This window comes from Pipistrellus kuhlii, unplaced genomic scaffold (assembly GCF_014108245.1).
Source record: "Pipistrellus kuhlii isolate mPipKuh1 unplaced genomic scaffold, mPipKuh1.p scaffold_m20_p_1, whole genome shotgun sequence".
Classification (NCBI taxonomy): domain Eukaryota; kingdom Metazoa; phylum Chordata; class Mammalia; order Chiroptera; family Vespertilionidae; genus Pipistrellus; species Pipistrellus kuhlii.
This window is the reverse complement of record NW_023425404.1, coordinates 10,019,172-10,035,361: the sequence shown is the minus strand read 5'-3', so window position 1 is coordinate 10,035,361 and position 16,190 is coordinate 10,019,172. Positions and strand designations below refer to the sequence as shown.

The following is a 16,190-nucleotide window of genomic DNA, read 5'->3' as shown; positions in this document are numbered from 1 at the left end:
GCCAGGTCCTGGACTGGGCTGGGTGGCCAGCTGGAGTGGGCTGCCCAGGGACAGCGGCTGGAAAGGAAATCCCAGGCCACTGGCAGCTACATCCCAAAGAAAGGGCCTTGCAACTTGGGGAGGTGGGGTGGGCAGCAAGCTACTGCGTTCTTTTTCCCTCTCACTGCCCACAGTTCCTCAGAGGGCACGAAGATGCTCCCCCTCCTTTCCCAACCTCCCTGGCAGTTGGCAGAGCAGACTTGGTAATTTTAAACACTTTGTAATTTTAAACATTTTTGCCAGACTCCAGGTCCCAGGGAGCATCGTATCAGCAACAAGAATTCATTCCCTGCTCCCAACATGGGGCTTAGAGGACGAGATCTAGCAGATGGCAGTGATGACAGGAGACACGGCAGGGCGAGTGGATGAAGTGGGCAGAGGGGCAAAGCAGGGGCCCCAAGGAAAAGAGACAAAAGCAGAGGCCTCCTACCACCCGCCTGGGCTAGCCCATGGAGAGTGTAACCATGCCTGGGGGGCCATTTCCCTCCCACCCTTGTCGTCGATCCATCGGCCAGTGCTGTTCTCTATGTCACAGACCAGGGGTGGCTGCTAGGACATTACCCACCCAGGTTGTGGTGGGTCATGGGTGGAGACAAAGGTGCCATGATCTCAAGTTCAGGAGGAGCCAAGACCCCGAGAGGAAGGATGGGCGTGCCCACTGCTACTTGTCTCGCTGCTTGGAGCTCTCACCTCCGACGTTGAACATGGGGACCAGCAGGCCCAGCAGCCACCGCTTCCCGAACACCTCCTGCAAGTTCTTGCGCCAGGGCCCGGCCCTCACCGCTACCCCCTTTCGCACCTGGTGGCGGGTCTGTCCCCGGAGGATCAACAGCAGCTGGTGGCAGCAGAAGCCCGCGCAGGCCAGGCCGATGGCAAACCAGAGGTAGAGCATGAGGATGACGAACATTTCAGAACCGAGGACAGCTCCTGCAGGGGGTGGGGTGGGGGTGGGGGCGGGGAAACACCAGCATCGCTTTATACTCAGGCCACGTAGGGACCTGCCACCACTGCAGGCGCTGCTGGGAAGGGAGGGAGATTAATGAGATTGAAGCGATATTTTATAGCAATCTCAGCGCTGCAGCGACGGAGAGGAAGGATAAACTAGTTGCCCTAACTTTTCCTTAGTGCTGACGGCCAGGGGAGGCCTGGGGATGTTGGGGAGAAAGGAAGGAAGCTTCTCTGGGCAGCGCCTAGACACAAACATCCCTGAGCCAGAGATGCCCATCTTCCTGCCTTCTTTTTCTGGTCTGGAAAAAGGAGAAGGGCTTTTTCTAGGAGGAGAGAGGGGTGAGCTGAGGATGCTAAAGAGGGAGCTGGCGCCTGGGCAGCTGTCTAGACTGAAGCACCTGCTCCCAGGGAGCAGGAAACATCCGCGGGAGGGCTCAGGAAGGTGACAGCGTGATGGGGAGCAGGGCCGAGTCATCAAGAAGAACAAGTTACAAGCTCCCAGGGCAGCACAGAGCTCCAAAGGAGAGAAGAGACCAGTCATTAGTGTTAACAGGAGGACACCATGGCCACCGGTACACTTGGCCAGAGCTCTCCTGTCAGTCAGAGCTTGCTAAGCCTGCGGAGAGGCCCCCAGGTCACTAGTCCAGCCTCTTACCTTGGGGGGGACCTCCTGTAAACCTCTCTAAACAAGCACTCTCTGTTACCAGGTTTTAAACATCATCTGAGTAAGAGGTCCCACACTCTTCTTCAGAGTAGGGGTGGTCAGTCCACGCTAAGTTTGAATCTCCCAGGTCTGTGGTCTCGCACACATTTCTTAACCTCTCTGAGTTGTAGTTTGCTCATCTGTACAATGGCTCCAGAGGATTGCACGATTCAGCAAAAATTGTGTGTGAAGTGGCCAGCTTTCTGATTCACGTGCAGCACAGCGCTCCCTGCTGAAGAGACTTGACCCCAAAAGATCTCAACATTAACTCCTTTTAGACCATCATGCTTTCTCCTTCTTCCCAGGACTTGCAGTCCTAGCTGGGCTGCAACTTTGGCAGCCATGGTAGAGACACCTACCTTGACCTGCCCAGCAGCCAGGGCAGTGAATCCACGAGAGAACTGGAAAGCCCTCCTCAGCTGCTCTTCCTGCAGGACAAGCCCACCACCACCTGCTCCAGACCCCACCGTACAACCTACTTGACCTCTGCAAATCTCAACCAGCTTCCCCTGGCCCAGGTCTACCTCGTCCCTGGGCTCCCCAGGCTCCAGTTTCCAGAGGAGGAAGGAAGCTTCTCTGGGCAGCGCCTAGACACAAACATCCCTGAGCCAGAGATGCCCATCTTCCTGCCTTCTTTTTCTGGTCTGGAAAAAGGAGAAGGGCTTTTTCTAGGAGGAGAGAGGGGTGAGCTGAGGATGCTAGAGAGGGAGCTGGCGCCTGGGGTTGGGCTCTTAAAACTTGTCCAGTCTCAGCATCGATGGACTTGGCCACCAGGAGGATTTGGGTTTGCTCATTAGCAGCCTCCTCTTGCCCTCAGCCCCTGGGAGCTTGATAGCAGGTTTCCATTTGCAAAGTTGGTGACAAATAAGTCCATCTGCCTGGGGAGGGAAAGCTCGTTCCAGCTGGCATTTTGAGGAGCCCCTTGGCTGGCTGGGGGCAGCAGCGGGATGGGGCTCACATTGGGTTGGCCCTCCCTCTGACCCACTTCTTCTTGTCAGCACAGGTTAGCTCAGGCAGCACATGGAGGATGAAGGATCCAGGGACCAGGGTTCCCGTTGGGTTCTGGGAATGCTGACAGGCAAAGATGACCCTTGAGCTGGGACCTGAGAACATCAGAGCTGTCAAGTGTGGGCCTGCCTTGCATCTCGGCCTCGGGGACAAGCCTGAGCTGATGGAAGCTGTTTTTCAGGGGCTTTATTTCTGGCACTAAATCAAGGCATGCAGAAAAGATCCCGTGGCCTTCTCCTGGCCCCTTGTGGCAACTACAAAAGGCTCTTCTGGTGACCTGCTTTTTCTTGAAATGTTTGAAGTTGACTAATCTGACTACCTCAGCTCTCTGAACTATCTAATAATAGTTCTGCTTCTTTTAGAAAAATCAGAGTGTTTCTAAAGGCCTGAGTGGTCACACCACCCAATCTCTCCCTCCCTGCTTCCCACCAAGCATTTATAACTCCTTTGACAGATCATTGCCTGGCATCTTTAACATACAGTCAGGGACAAGAGGCTCCCTCCCTCCCAAAGTGGCCAATTCAGCCCTGATTGGTTTGGCTCAGTGGATAGAGCGTCAGCCTGTAGACTGAAGGGTCCCAGGTTTGATTCTGGTCAAGGGCATATACCTTGGTTGTGGGCACATCCCCAGTAGGGGGTGTGCAGGAGGCAGCTGATCAATGTTTCTCTCTCATCGATGTTTCTATCTCTCTATCCCTCTGGCTTCCTCTCTAAAAAAAAACAATCAATAATATATAGATATAGATATAGATATAGATATAGATATAGATTTTAAAAAGTGGCTAATTCATCAAGAAGCAGCTTCAGAAAGGCAGTGTGGTGTGGGGGAAGGAATATGAGCTCTGGAGGCCAGCAACCCTGAGCCCAAATCTTGGGTTGGAATCATAAATAGTTATGTAGCTTTGAAGCAACTTAACCTTGCTAACCTTTTCTGTTCCTGAGCCTATAAGCTGGATATGATAATACCTACTTCACAGAACTGTGGCGAGGATTGAATGAAATGAGCCCTGCACAGTGGGTAGCACATAATAGGTGCTCAACCAAAGTTAATCCCCTTTCCTTTTGTCTGGTCTTTCTGGAGGCATCCCCCACACCGATGTACTTATACAAATGTCATGACACAGATCAGATGTGTCATCTCCATTTCCTAGATGAGAAGAATGAGGCTCAGAGAGGTGACACAATCAACACTGACCTCATGAAGCCACAAGAAAAGACAACTTCTAAAATGCACCTGACCAGACTCCTACCTCTTGAGCATCAGCTAAAGGCCCTTGGGCATCAGGCACCAGAAAACCTCTTCTACTTCCAGCTCACAGGGCCCATACTCCCAGCCATCTCATGTCCAGGGAGAGTACGACCATTGAGGACAAGTACCACAGCTGGAAAATAACCACTCTATCTAACAGACAACTTGGGCCTGCCAACTCCCTACTGTCCTCCTGAGAACAGGGGGAGAAGAGATAGGGAGGGAGACATGCAGAGTGTACTGGGGAGGTAGAGAAGGACATACAAAGGGAACAATGAAGGACGGCAAAGAAGGAAGGTGAGAGGGGAGAGTTTGAGATTACAAACCTTGGCCTCTTTTCCTAGTGGGTATGGTGAGGCGGTAAAAGATAATGGCACTCATCTTTCTGCTGGAATGGGATCTGGTACTTACTGGTTCTGTTCTACCAGAGCAAATAAATAGATCCCTCTTTTTTTTCTTTCCTGCCTCCCAAACTTAGCACAGATGGATAGGCCTTAAGCCTGGCTTATCTCAAATCAAACCATTTCAAGATCCTTCCTTTGGAACCATCCATTTTTCCAAGGCAAGTACTTGGAAAAGAAAGTGTAATTAGGTTCTCTGGCTCCCCTCATCTCTCCACCTGCCTGTGCTCACACTCCACCCCCTAGCTCGCCCACCTACCCTCCCTCCTCCTGGTTATTTCAGTCCCAGCAGCCTCCTATGCCAGCGCCAGGTTCCAGAAGGCCTGAGAGCTCGGAGTTCTGGGCCCAGCTTAGCCATCAGCCCTCAAGGCAACCCCCCCTAGCTGGGTCCTTCCAGACTTTCCGTGTTCCCTCTGCCAAATGGCACAACAGTTCGATGCCTGCAGAGGATTAGGCTGCTGCCCCAACAAAGGCTGAAATAATGGCTCCCCCGAGAGTAAAGCAACATTTTTATGACTGTCCAGCCCAGGCACATCAAGACAATCTTGGCTTCTCAGTGGAAGCAGCTGCACTCTGTCTTTCTTTGTCCCTGAAAGGTCAGTGGCTGGGGAAACATGCTGTACTCCCTGTACTGCTGTGGGCAAGCCATCTAATCCCATTCGAGCCTCAGTTTGCTCATCTGAGAAATAGAGATATTGATATCATACACACATGTGTGCATGCTATCAATTGTTAAAAACCAGGTCAATCAGAGTCAAAGGCCAGGGTAGGACAGAGAGGAATAACAGGAGGTAGGGACAAATCGCAAGGCCAGGTAAAGTGGTGAGAACTGCCACAGGTCCCTCTGGGCCAAGTATCGGGAGCTTGCTGTTCTCAGGGCACACTATACACAGTCCTCACCAGGGTGCCCAGCTGAGCGCCACTTCGAAGGCCCCCATGTCTGGCTCCTGCAAGTGTACGACCCCCCTGGAGGGTCAGTTCCCACACCAGAACCATGACATGGTGCGAGGATGCAATCATTAAACATGGCTGCACTCCAACAAGGTGCCCCTTGCTCTGAGGCATCTACGGTTTGGAACCACCTGGTGGGGTCCAACGTAATGGGCAGGAGATCTTAGTCTCTTGCCGGGGCTGGCTGGCACCCTGCTGGTCTTACTGTGGTTGGTGGGCAAGATGTTTGGAAGGTAACTTCCTTAGGGGAACGCGTGAGCAGCATTGGGGTCCAGGCAGAGGAAGGTAAAAACATGGGTGCCTCTCACAGGCTGCATGGAAGGAGGGCCAGCACCCAGCCCTCCTGGCACAGAGCAGGTATACTGCCTGGATCACCACATCTCTGTGAGCAAATGGACCATGGTGAGCAGAAAGGAAATGAACGAGGTTGTGGTAGAGAGAGAGGTTGCAAGATAAAATACAGCATGATCAATTAAACTGAATTTCAGATAGGTAACAGTACATTATTTTTTAGTATAAGTATGTCTCATGCAATATTTAGGAGATCCTTATACACTTAAAAGTTATGCATTGTTTATCCGAAATCATAATTTAATTGGGCATCCTGTTGTGGGGTTGCTTTGTTTTGTTTTTTCACTAAATCTGGCAAACTTGGGGTTGGGGTCGGGGTGGGGTCTTTGTGTAGGGCCCAACCTGCCTGTCAAGACCCACTCACCAGAGAAGAACTGGCTGATGGAGGTGGGAAGGAGCGTGAGGAAGGCCAGTGGGTGGGCGAAGGAGATGGAGAGGACGGCCGAGATGTAGGCCACGCCGGCCACCATGGAGTAGAGGCAGGCCAGGGAGGTGTAGAGGCAGAACAGGACGAAATTGCGCATGTTCCTGCTGCCGATGCAGTTGCCGGTGAAGAAGCAGTGATGGTCCTGCTTCAGGGTGACTCTGGCGCACACTCGGCAGAAGTGGGTGCTGGGCGGGGGGCCCAGGGCCTTCCTGGCCGCGGCCCCCTGGCAGGCATCCAGGTCGTCGGGGGAGTTCTGGATGACCAGGACGTAGTTGCCCAGGGCGTTGGCGGAGAGGAACAGGAAGAGAGCCCCGTGGAGCAGCGCGGGCGAGCAGAGCCGCGCGGCCGCCGGGTCCTCCCGCATGCTGGGCAGGAAGAGGAAAAGCTGGAGTGCAAAGGTCACCAGGGAGATGCACAGGAAATAGGCGGGCGCCACCACGTTGAGCAGCCTCAGGGCTAGCATCTTCCATCACATTCCTAAGGGGCCCAGGGAGAGAATGAGAGGAAAACTTACTGTGGCATCCAGGTGGTGCCCTAAAGCGCTCCTCAGGCATCTTCTGTCTGCCCAGCTTCACACCAGCCCATGCTCCCCATCCTTGTCCCTCCACCGCCCCTCCTCTCTTTCCTAACTTGGGGGGAGCAGGCATGAGACCCCAAGACTGCCAAGGCTTCTGGGACTCAGACTGTACTCCCCCGTGCTGGCTCCATGGTTTTTTGGTGTTTTTTTAATCAGATAGATAGATAGATAGATAGATAGATAGATTTTCCACAGAGAAGAAGGAAGAGGGATAGAGAGCTAGAAACATCGATGAGAGAGAAACATCGACCAGCTAGCTGCCTCCTGCACACCTCCAACCGGGGATGCGTCCGCAACCAATGTACATGCCCTTGACAGGAATCGAACCTGGGACCCCTCAGTCCGCAGACCGACGCTCTATCCACTGAGCCGAACCAGTTTCGGCCTCCATGGTTTTTTAAGGGAGTTCGGCGCCTTGGCACCCCAAGTCAGACACAAGGAGAGCGAGGTTGGGGCTTGTTTGTAAGGAAAGGAGGGGCAGGGGGTTGGGCTCTGTTATGGCAGTGGAAAAGAGCCCAGGTCTGGGATTTCTCCTTCAGACCTCCCAGGAGGAGAAGGCAACGGATTGGGGTGGGGCCGAGGGAAATTATGGGAGTCCTGCATCACCTCCCCTTTCTCAGTCCCTACCCCCACCCCATCTTGGGCAACACTTAGGGACCTCACAGGTAATGTGACTCTTTGGAGGTATGTGTGCTTGGGGGGGAGGGGAGTCCGTGATATTTGGGGTGTGTGTGCGCGTGTGTAGGGAGGGACTGTGTGTGACTCTGTACGTGTCATCTGTGTGTGCCTGGGTGTCTGCGTTTGTGTATGTCTGTGTTCACACACGCAGCCGCCGCTGCCACCTGGCTTTTAAAAAATCAATGAAAGCAATCGATCCATTCACACAGGCCGCTGAGGCATCTAGTGGGGCGAGGTGGGGGCAGCCGGAGTACCTGTGTCAGCCGGTCTTGGTCAGCACACCTCTCCTGTGAGAACGCTGGCAGCCCCGGCTATTTCTTTGCAAAAAGCGTTTTCATTTGAGGCGACGATATCCCCCCCACCCCCTTCCCGCCCGCCTCCCGCCCTCCTGGAGCGAGAAACCCAAACAACGCCGCCGCCTATGGCGCCGAAACCCTTTCAGTGCCGACAGGCTCGCCCTAGGCGCAGGGGTGGGTGCTTGGCCAGCCTCTCCGCTCATCAGTAATGGACCTCGGCCGCCCGGAGCCCCCGCTGCATCCCCTCTCCACCTTCCTCATCCCCAGCCCGGGCTCCTACCCAGCTTCGGAGGCCCCCCATAAATGGAATTCGGGGGGGCCCCAGAGAGAGAACTTTTCCAAAGGCTAAGGAGTAGGGAGCCCGAGGAGCGAGAAAAGTTCTGGGAAGGCTGCTGCTGCACCCAGGATGGGCGAACCCCGGGAGGCCACCCTCCAGGCTGTCCCATCCCACTGGGCGGGCGGCTGATCACCTTGGAGTCCCCTCTGAAGGTGCCAGTGCCCCGGGGACCCGCGGCCGCATGGGGACCCAGGACCCAGTGCCAGGCACGTCCAAGGGTGGTCGCTGGGGGGGGGGGGGGCTCGGTACCGCCTCTGACCATGCGCTTCTGGGCGCTGCCCACCCCACAGAGAGCCCTCGGCCGCGGGCTCCGGGGAAGCAAGTGTCTTCCCCACGCCGGTCGCCAGGGGGGCGCGGGAGCAGCCTCCAGATGCGCCGCGGCGCCTGGAAGGCAGAGGACTGGGGCTGGGGGAGCGGGGGGCGTTGGGCGGGCGGCCCCAGCCCGGGCCCTACAGCGAGAGGGGCTGGCGGAGACCGCGGGGGCCGCCGGGGGCTCGGGGAGCTGTCCGTTCAGCACTGGAGCCCGCCGCGCCCGCCGCGGAGGGCGGCACAGCCGGAGCCCCGGCGAGGCAGGCGGCGCGGGCGGCCGCCGGCTTCTCGACCAGCGCCTCCCGGACTCCCGGGAAGCCGCCCCCCGGCGCTGCCGCCGCCGCCGCCGCCGCCGCACCGCCGCAGAGGGGCGAGGAAACGAACTCACCGAGCTCCGGTCGCCGATAAGAGGAGCCCTGGACGCCGGCTCTCGCCCTCTCCGAGGCTGCAAACTTGTGGGCTCGGCCCCGCTGGCTCGCAGCCTGCTCACGATTTGCTTCGGGGACTGGGCAGGTAGCGGGGGTGTGGGGAGGAGGGAGCGGGCAGCTGCGGTCCTCCCACTTGGGCGCCAGCGAGTGGGGGCCAGGAAGCAGCGGGGTTGGCAGCTGAGTACCCCCCAATCCTGCAGCCCCTTCTTCCCCTCTGTGGGCAGCTCTCTGACCGCCCCTGTTGGCATCGGGGACTTGCTCCCCACCCCTCCCCTGGTCCCCTTGGAAGCGGGCTGGGGCGCCCTGCCTGGCTTCAGCCACCGGTTACAGCTGGGATCTGGATTCAGCCCTGATGTGGATGCTCTCACCTTTCTGCTGCCATCTGCTCTTGCCTTTCTGCTGTGGCTGACAACCCTCTCTGCTCTCCACTCTGGGACAGAGAGAAGCCTGGGGGGTTTAGAATTCAGCCTGGTCAGGGGCAACACCCATAAAGACCAGCGTCATTGTCACAGAGGGGTCGAGATCCTGCCTCTGGAGCCTGTCTCCCTGGGTCTGAATATCCACCGTTCACCACTGTGTGATCTTCAGATTCCACTTCCTCATCTGCAAGGCAGAGATGTGAGGATTCCATGACAATATACATAAAGCCCTTAAGCAGGGCCTGCCCGCGGTAAGCACGAGTTGAGCATTAGCTCCTAGTTGGTGTCACTGTTTACTGGGCTCTAGAACCAGGCACCGTGCTAAGTTTTAGCGTAAAGAGGCTTTGTTAACCTTCTCAGCAGAAGTTCAATGATCCCCACTGTATGGATGAGGAGGTTGAGACACAGAGACGCTAAGCCACATACCCAGAGACACACAGCAGGTAAGTGGCAGAGCCTGGATTTGAACGAATAATGCACCCTCTCAGCCTCTACACACATCCAGCAACGCTCTGAGATCCCCGGGGGGGGGGGGGGGGGGGCGATCATTTGGGAGAAGGGAGGACAACAGAGCTTGAACCAGGAGCATCTGCCTGGCATCCCGTACTATCTCCCTGTCCCCATTCCTTCCCCCTCTCGACTCCACTATTCTGTGGTGGGTGCTGAGGGTCACCAAGTGGGTGGGTGCACTTGGTGTGTCAAATGGGGTGAGGGACACAGAGGCTTTAGAAACACTGCAGGAGTATTGGGGCCACCATGACCACTTCAGTTTCCCGGCTGTCATGTCTCACCTCCCCTTACCCTCACCCTGTTCCACTCCTCTGGGTGAAGGCAAACATAATATCAATATATAAATCGTTGTTTCTTGCTTTCTCAACCGGTTGTTTAAAACAAGAGCAATCCCTTACGTTGAGGGCCATTGTGCTTATCAGCTCAGCCTATATATTTGAATCATTAGATACTGTTCTCTCTGCATTCTACCAGTGTACATCACAATTAAAAGGGGTGGGGGCAGGAAACTTTATAAGCAAAAACAAACAAACAAACAAACAAACAAACTCAGCTTGGACACGTTTGCCAGGTGTTGGCCTCTGAGGATCTCGTAGCCCTGTGAGTTCCAGTGGCCACAGAGCAGCCATGGGGAAGCACAAGTGTTATTTTTTCCTTTAGAGCCTCTTTGTGTCAGATCATGGCCGTCTGGACTCTTTTCACAAGCTCTGCCTGCCTCTCAACCTGCCCGGGAGGGCTTGGTTTGGGCTGCATTGATCAAAGATCTCTGTTCCCTAAAAACCTTGAAATTCTGGTGGTATTTCTAATTTTATTTTGCATATGGGTGTGTGGTGGGAAGGTGTGTGTATGAATTGGTGTGTGTGTGTGTGTGTGTGTGTGGAGTGAGGGAGAGAGAGAGAGAGAGAGAGAGAGAGAGAGAGAGAGAGAGAGAGAGAGAGAGAGAGAGAAGCTAAATGAACGTGGGAAGATTCCAGTGAGGGAAGGGGAGAGTCAGCCAGGAAAGAGACAGAGATCTTGGCTGTAGGGTGGACAGGAACGATGGTTTATTTAGAAATATAGTTGATCAATAGAAAAGGACATTAAAGCTTCAGATCGGGAGTTAGTAGCCCTCTCCTTTTAAGTGCATTGAGTAAGAGGAAGGACAGCTTAATGTTATTTGGTTTTCAAAATTTGGTGCTTACCCCTGAAAAAATCAACAGGGAGTCAATTTAAAAACTTTGCTTTGATTCTGGCCCCATCAGAATGAGGCAGCCTAAGAACAAACACTTTCTTGCCATGTACCAGCTGTGGGACCTGAGCAAGTCACTTAACCTCTCTGTTCTCAGTATGCCCATCCGTAGAATGGGATGAAGATGTTACCTGATGGTGATGATGATCAGATGGGAGGATGTAATATAAGTGTCACAGGCCCAGCAGGAGATTGGATAGTGTTAGCTTCTTTCTCTTCCTCTCTTCTGGCCCTTTTCTTGATCCACAGGAAGTCTCTCTCATCTTTCCAACTAAATGAGAGCTTTTGGTCTGTGTTGGGAATATTTTGAGAGGTCTCCTTCATATCTCCTAGCCTGATGAGTTAACCAGAAGAGACACTGGGTTCAAGTGTTTTGACTGATGAGTTGATCCTGGTTTCTCATCAGTCTTTTCTGAGAGGAAAAGCTGTGTTGCAAGGTCTTTGAATTGTCTGGTGAGGACACATTTGCCACTGATCTTGCAGTCTGCTGCCACCCACACCAACTGTCGTCTCATCCTTCACAAACAGCATCAGAAAGCAATTTATAAACCACAGTCTCCATTGCCTTTGTCATATATTCTTACAGTTAGGCCCTGACTCTACCTGCAGGCTGTCCCAAGGGGGCAGTAACACAGACAGGCATCTGATTGCTGTCGAGCGCTTTCCCAGAAATACTGTGCCATAAATCTTGCTGTTTGGTGGTGTTATTTGAATAAAATGAGTTCCCTCCCAAGTGGCAGTCATTCCATTTTGTCTCAAAATGTTGTGCACAAAGAGAGGCGCTCTATGCATCAAGCCACTTCTGCCCTGGTGGGGAGCCCCTGACATGTGTCTGTCTGGCCCCATAACATCCCAAGAGTTTGGGGTGGAGAACATTCCAAGGTGCAAAGGGCCACACCCAAGGAGGCTCTGGGGACTTCCCTTCATTCTCATGCTCTTATCTCAGCTTGATCAGGGGGAGAGAAGGATAAGGGCTGGGGTCTCAAGGTTAACCAGTGCCCTGAAATTAAGGTTTTAATAGACATCCTCGGACAGGATACTCTTTGCTGCCGATAGCAAGTCAGAGGCAACCGCAAAGTGCTCCCCAAGTCTCAGAGGGCTTAGTGAGACGCTGCCTGGATGTGGACAACATACAAGTGTCATTTTCATCTTAGCCAACCGAGTACATGAGAATTGGATTACCGCAGATTTTCTATTTGGAGGTGATAATTTACTTGGACAACTATGTCTTCATTTTAACAATAGCATTACTTTGATGTAATAAAGTGCTTTAGTAACCTTACAAAGTACTATCCACAAAAATTAAAATTTCATTCCGTGAATCTCTCAGTAGCCCCGTAAGCTAGCTGGAGCAAAAATGATTAAACCCATTTTTCTTATGAGGAAACTGAGGTTCAGAGATTTGTTGCGCGTTCATTTGCAACCTTGCCCACGTTCACATTAAAATGCGATTTAACGCGCAAACATCTTATTGATACTTACATTGTCTAGAATAAGGCACTCGCATCAAGGAAGCAGCTACTAATATATAATCGACTCCCTCAGGATAAACGACTGCGTGATCTCTCTTTATGTAAGATAATTATGTAAAATGATATAAATAAGTAAGCCTACGGCACATTAATCAAACGCTCTCCAGCCCTTTGTGGCTTGTGGCACTCGAGTGTGTATGTGATGGGGGGCAGTGTGCTCACTCATCATCCAGACCCACGTGTCAAGGTAGAAACAGCCAGTCTGAATGCCAGCCCCTGGGGGACAGGTCACCCCAGCGGTCTCCCTGGTGACTGATGCCTCGGGGTGGAAATCTTGGCTTGGCAGAGCCTCCTCTGGAGCATTCAGGCTGCGGGAGAATGAAAGTGATCTTTTACCAATTAGCACTGGTTTCCAGGGAGCTCGCAGGCAGTCCTGGTAGGGAGGCCTGTGCCTGTGGACCAGCCCGCAGTTTAGCAGAGGTGGTGTCAGCAAGATTAACGGGCAGGAGGGGGGAAGAGGAGGCATGGGAGGGGGAGAGGAGGAGCAGATAGGAGGAGAGGGAAATGAAGAGAGGAAAGAAAAGGGGGGCTGAGAGAGTACATGCTCATCTGACACACATCGGTGTATGTCTTCATGACCAAGGTCGAAGGCCATAGGAAGTGCTGGGTAGGGGTAGGGGTTGGGGGAGGGGGGAATGACCAGCTGTCTCCTTGAGAATTCTATGATGCCAGGTGTCCTGGATGGGAGGGAACAAAAAGGAAGGTTAACATCTCAATTAGAGGAGGAGGAGGAACGGGAGGCCAGGAGAATGAGGTCACTGCAGTGCCCTTGGCTCTTTAGAGGACTCTATAAAATGGTTTTATGGTCGTAAAACAGCAGGCCACACAGAGCTCACAGCCCTGCCTCCATCTCCTGCCCTGTTCCAGCAGAGGTGACCGAGGCCCAGGAGAGAGGCAGTGTGGTGTGATGAAAAAAGCATGAGCTTTTGGCGTAGGCTTTGACCTGTTTTCCCATTCATTGGCTGTGTGACCTTGAGCAAGTTCCTTAGCCTCTCTGAGCCTCAGATTCCCTGTGTGCGTAATCAATCAATCAATCAATTAATTAGAACTATACCTTGTCGTGAATTTTAAGTGACAAAGATCCCATCTCAATAGCCCCTGTCCTTTCCACTGAAATGACCCTCACCTACCAGCTGCCAAATAACCCTGCTTGTTGCATAGCGCTTACTGCCTCTGTGATGGCTTTGTTTGCTGGTGCCTCTGTTAGCCTGTTTATTGCCCCTTTGTGTCTGATAGACTCTAAACGCCAAGGACACAGATTTATCCGTCATTTCATTTTTGTAATCTAGACCCAGCCCAGAGCTTGGCATACAGTGAGTGCTCAATAATAAATATTAGAATAAACAAGAGCCCTAACTGGTTTGGCTCAGTGGATAGAGTGTCAGCCTATGGACTGAAGGGTCCTGGGTTCAGTTCCAGTCAAGGGCATGTGCCTTGGTTGTAGGCACATCCCTGGTGGGAGGTGTGCAGGAGGCAGCTGATTGATGTTTCTCTCTTGTTGATGTTTCTAACTCTCTATCCCTCCTCTTCCTTTCTGTAAAAATTCAATGAAATATATATATATATTTTTTAATAGAATAAATAAGAAACCATTTGGGGGGACCAAGGGGCATGAGGGAACTATTTGGAAATCTATCCCTTGGTTGTGATGGTGGTTACATGACTATGTTTGTCTAATTATATAAAACTACAGCCCTAAAAAGGGTGGATGTTACTGTATGTAAATTAGACTTCAATACCTGACCTTTAAAAAACAGGCTAGAGGGAGCAGTGGATAAACAGAATTCAAGGAAACAAATATTCGTGTTTACTGACCCCCATTATGTGCAGGGTTGATAGAGGGCCAGGTGCCTTCGCCTTGGTTACTTTAGTTAACCCTTACAACAGCTCTGTGTAGTGAAAGGCTGATTCCTGTTTTGTGGAGGGGGAAGCGGAGGCCCAAAGTGGTTACAAGGTAGGCCCAGATTGTAAAGCTTGCTGGCAGCAGAAACAAAATCCAGGCCACTTGGTCTCAGTGCCCAAGCCTCACCCAGTGTTTTTCCTTCTGTGTCTCTCACCCGTCAACCCTCACATGGACATAGAAATAAAGAGCCCATTTTCCTTATGGAGAGGTAACGTATTGTGCTGTTGTCGATCTTTTACACCACATGTGTCAAACACAAGGCCCACGGGCCAAATCCGTCCCGCCAGGCCTTGCAATGTGGCCCGCACCGAGCTGTCATCACTGCACTCCGCTGCGTTTCCATCACAATGACAGTTTATGACTGTTCAGTAAACCATTTGGCCCGCGATTTAGGCTGGATTTTAGATTTTGGCCCCTTCTCTGATTGAGTTCGACACCCCTATTTTACACATTAGCATGAATTAGCCAGTCAGAAGAGGGGCGAAGAGGGAAAGGGCTTTTTGCTGGAGACCAGGAGTGGGTAGGATGGGAAGTAGAGTTAACATAAACAGATCTGCAAAAGTGTCACGTGGGACCAGAGAATAGAAAGGAGCAGAAGGAGATAGAAGCTTACTTCACTTTCACATTAAAGAAGTTTCAAGGCACCTGTCTGGAACTGGCGGAGAGGTTTCACGTGTGGGACCCAGACCCTTTCTATTTTGTTGCTCCTTCATACTAAGCATGTTGCCTCATGGTCCATTAGCCACATCTTACAGGACAGGAGCCAGGGGCTTAGGAAAATGTTTAAGAGCTGACAGCTAGTACATGGTGAAGGACCCGAATCATCCAGGACAGATAGGCATACTTTATTTGATCCAGACAGGCAAGTATACCTTACTTCATTTCTATAACCCTTGACCTCCATTGGACTGTGCCCTCAGGAAGAGTAGGGACTAGGTTCTGTCCATGTGGTACCCACACTATCTGGCATGTAACCTGGCCCATAGAAGCGATTCAGGATATGTGCACAGAGTGGAGGGAAGAATGAATGGGCTCTTCAGAGGCCTGGGTGACAAAACTATGGGAGACAGATTGCTACAGATCCTCTGTATGAGCCACAGGCAAGAAGGATGCAGGCAGGACTTGAGCAGACATGGCAGCAGGGACCCTGTCATTTTTTATTCTCTCAAGTAAGAGAAGATGCATCTAGGACTGCCTACCCAGTTGGTCAGGCTCTGCACTTTACAGTTCCTCGGGGCATTGTTTTCAAACCTCGGTAATCACAAATTTGTGTGGTAATTGTGTCAACTTTCCAGTAGATGGCAGTAAAGCATCTTGGTTTGGGGCACTTCTTTCCATGCAAATGGACTATCTGGGGCATCTGCAGTGCTGGGCGCATTGGTCTGCCACCCTCCAGTCTGTTGAAAGGTTGATTGATACCCACTTCCCAGCCTTGCCCCACCTCCTCTTCACTTCAAGGCTTTTCTAAATGATGCCAGGACCTTAGTATTGGCCTAGGAATGTCAAGGGAAAGAGCCATTAGAGCCAGAAATCTCCAACGACATCCTTTGTTCCAAAGAAGGTAATGTTTGTGATCAGAAGCCCTGGATTCAAATCCAGTGTGTCCTAGTGAGTGATCTTGGGCAAATGACCTTGGAATTCTGGAACCTAGCTTCCTCTTCTGGAAAGAATGCAGTAACAATCCCTGTTCTGAACGTGGCCATGCATCTCTGGCTGGAAAGCACCTCTGCCCAGGATTTCCCAGGTGACCCTGGGAGGGCATTCTGCACTATTGGGGCAGGGGCCTACAGTAGATTATGTGACTCCAGTTTTGTCCTCTGCCACCTTCAGCCATCCTCTCCTAGGGGATCTCCCTTCTGGTCTCCACCATCACCCCAGCCCCAGATTGCTTTGGCC

The 16,190-nt window shown here is 52.5% G+C and overlaps 1 protein-coding gene across 3 annotated transcripts; it reads right to left on the bottom strand.

Annotated features, from left to right (window-relative positions):
• Positions 1-272: 272 nt before the first annotated feature.
• ZDHHC22 (zinc finger DHHC-type palmitoyltransferase 22) lies at positions 273-8,798 on the bottom strand. Of its 3 annotated transcripts, none has more exons than XM_036430544.2 (3): positions 8,663-8,798; positions 6,015-6,554; positions 273-966 (listed from the first exon to the last, which is right to left on the bottom strand). In XM_036430544.2, exons 2-3 carry the CDS (start codon positions 6,538-6,540, stop codon positions 701-703), a joined length of 792 nt encoding a protein of 263 aa, XP_036286437.1. In that variant the 5' UTR covers positions 6,541-6,554; positions 8,663-8,798; the 3' UTR covers positions 273-700. The 3 variants fall into 3 exon arrangements, with proteins under 3 accessions (XP_036286437.1, XP_045433968.1, XP_045433992.1); XM_045578012.1 differs by lacking the exon at positions 8,663-8,798 and adding an exon at positions 8,099-8,155 and having other exon boundaries at positions 701-966; XM_045578036.1 differs by lacking the exon at positions 8,663-8,798 and adding an exon at positions 7,587-7,708 and having other exon boundaries at positions 701-966.
• Between the last annotated feature and the right edge of the window lie 7,392 nt (positions 8,799-16,190).

Excerpts from the sequence above, each read along its gene's own strand:
- ZDHHC22 (XM_036430544.2), bottom strand. The coding sequence starts at position 6,540 with ATGCTAGCCCTGAGGCTGCTCAACGTGGTGGCGCCCGCCTATTTCCTG. Across the intron at positions 967-6,014 it reads CATCAGCCAGTTCTTCTCTG|GAGCTGTCCTCGGTTCTGAA; the intron begins GTGAGTGGGTCT and ends CACCCCCTGCAG.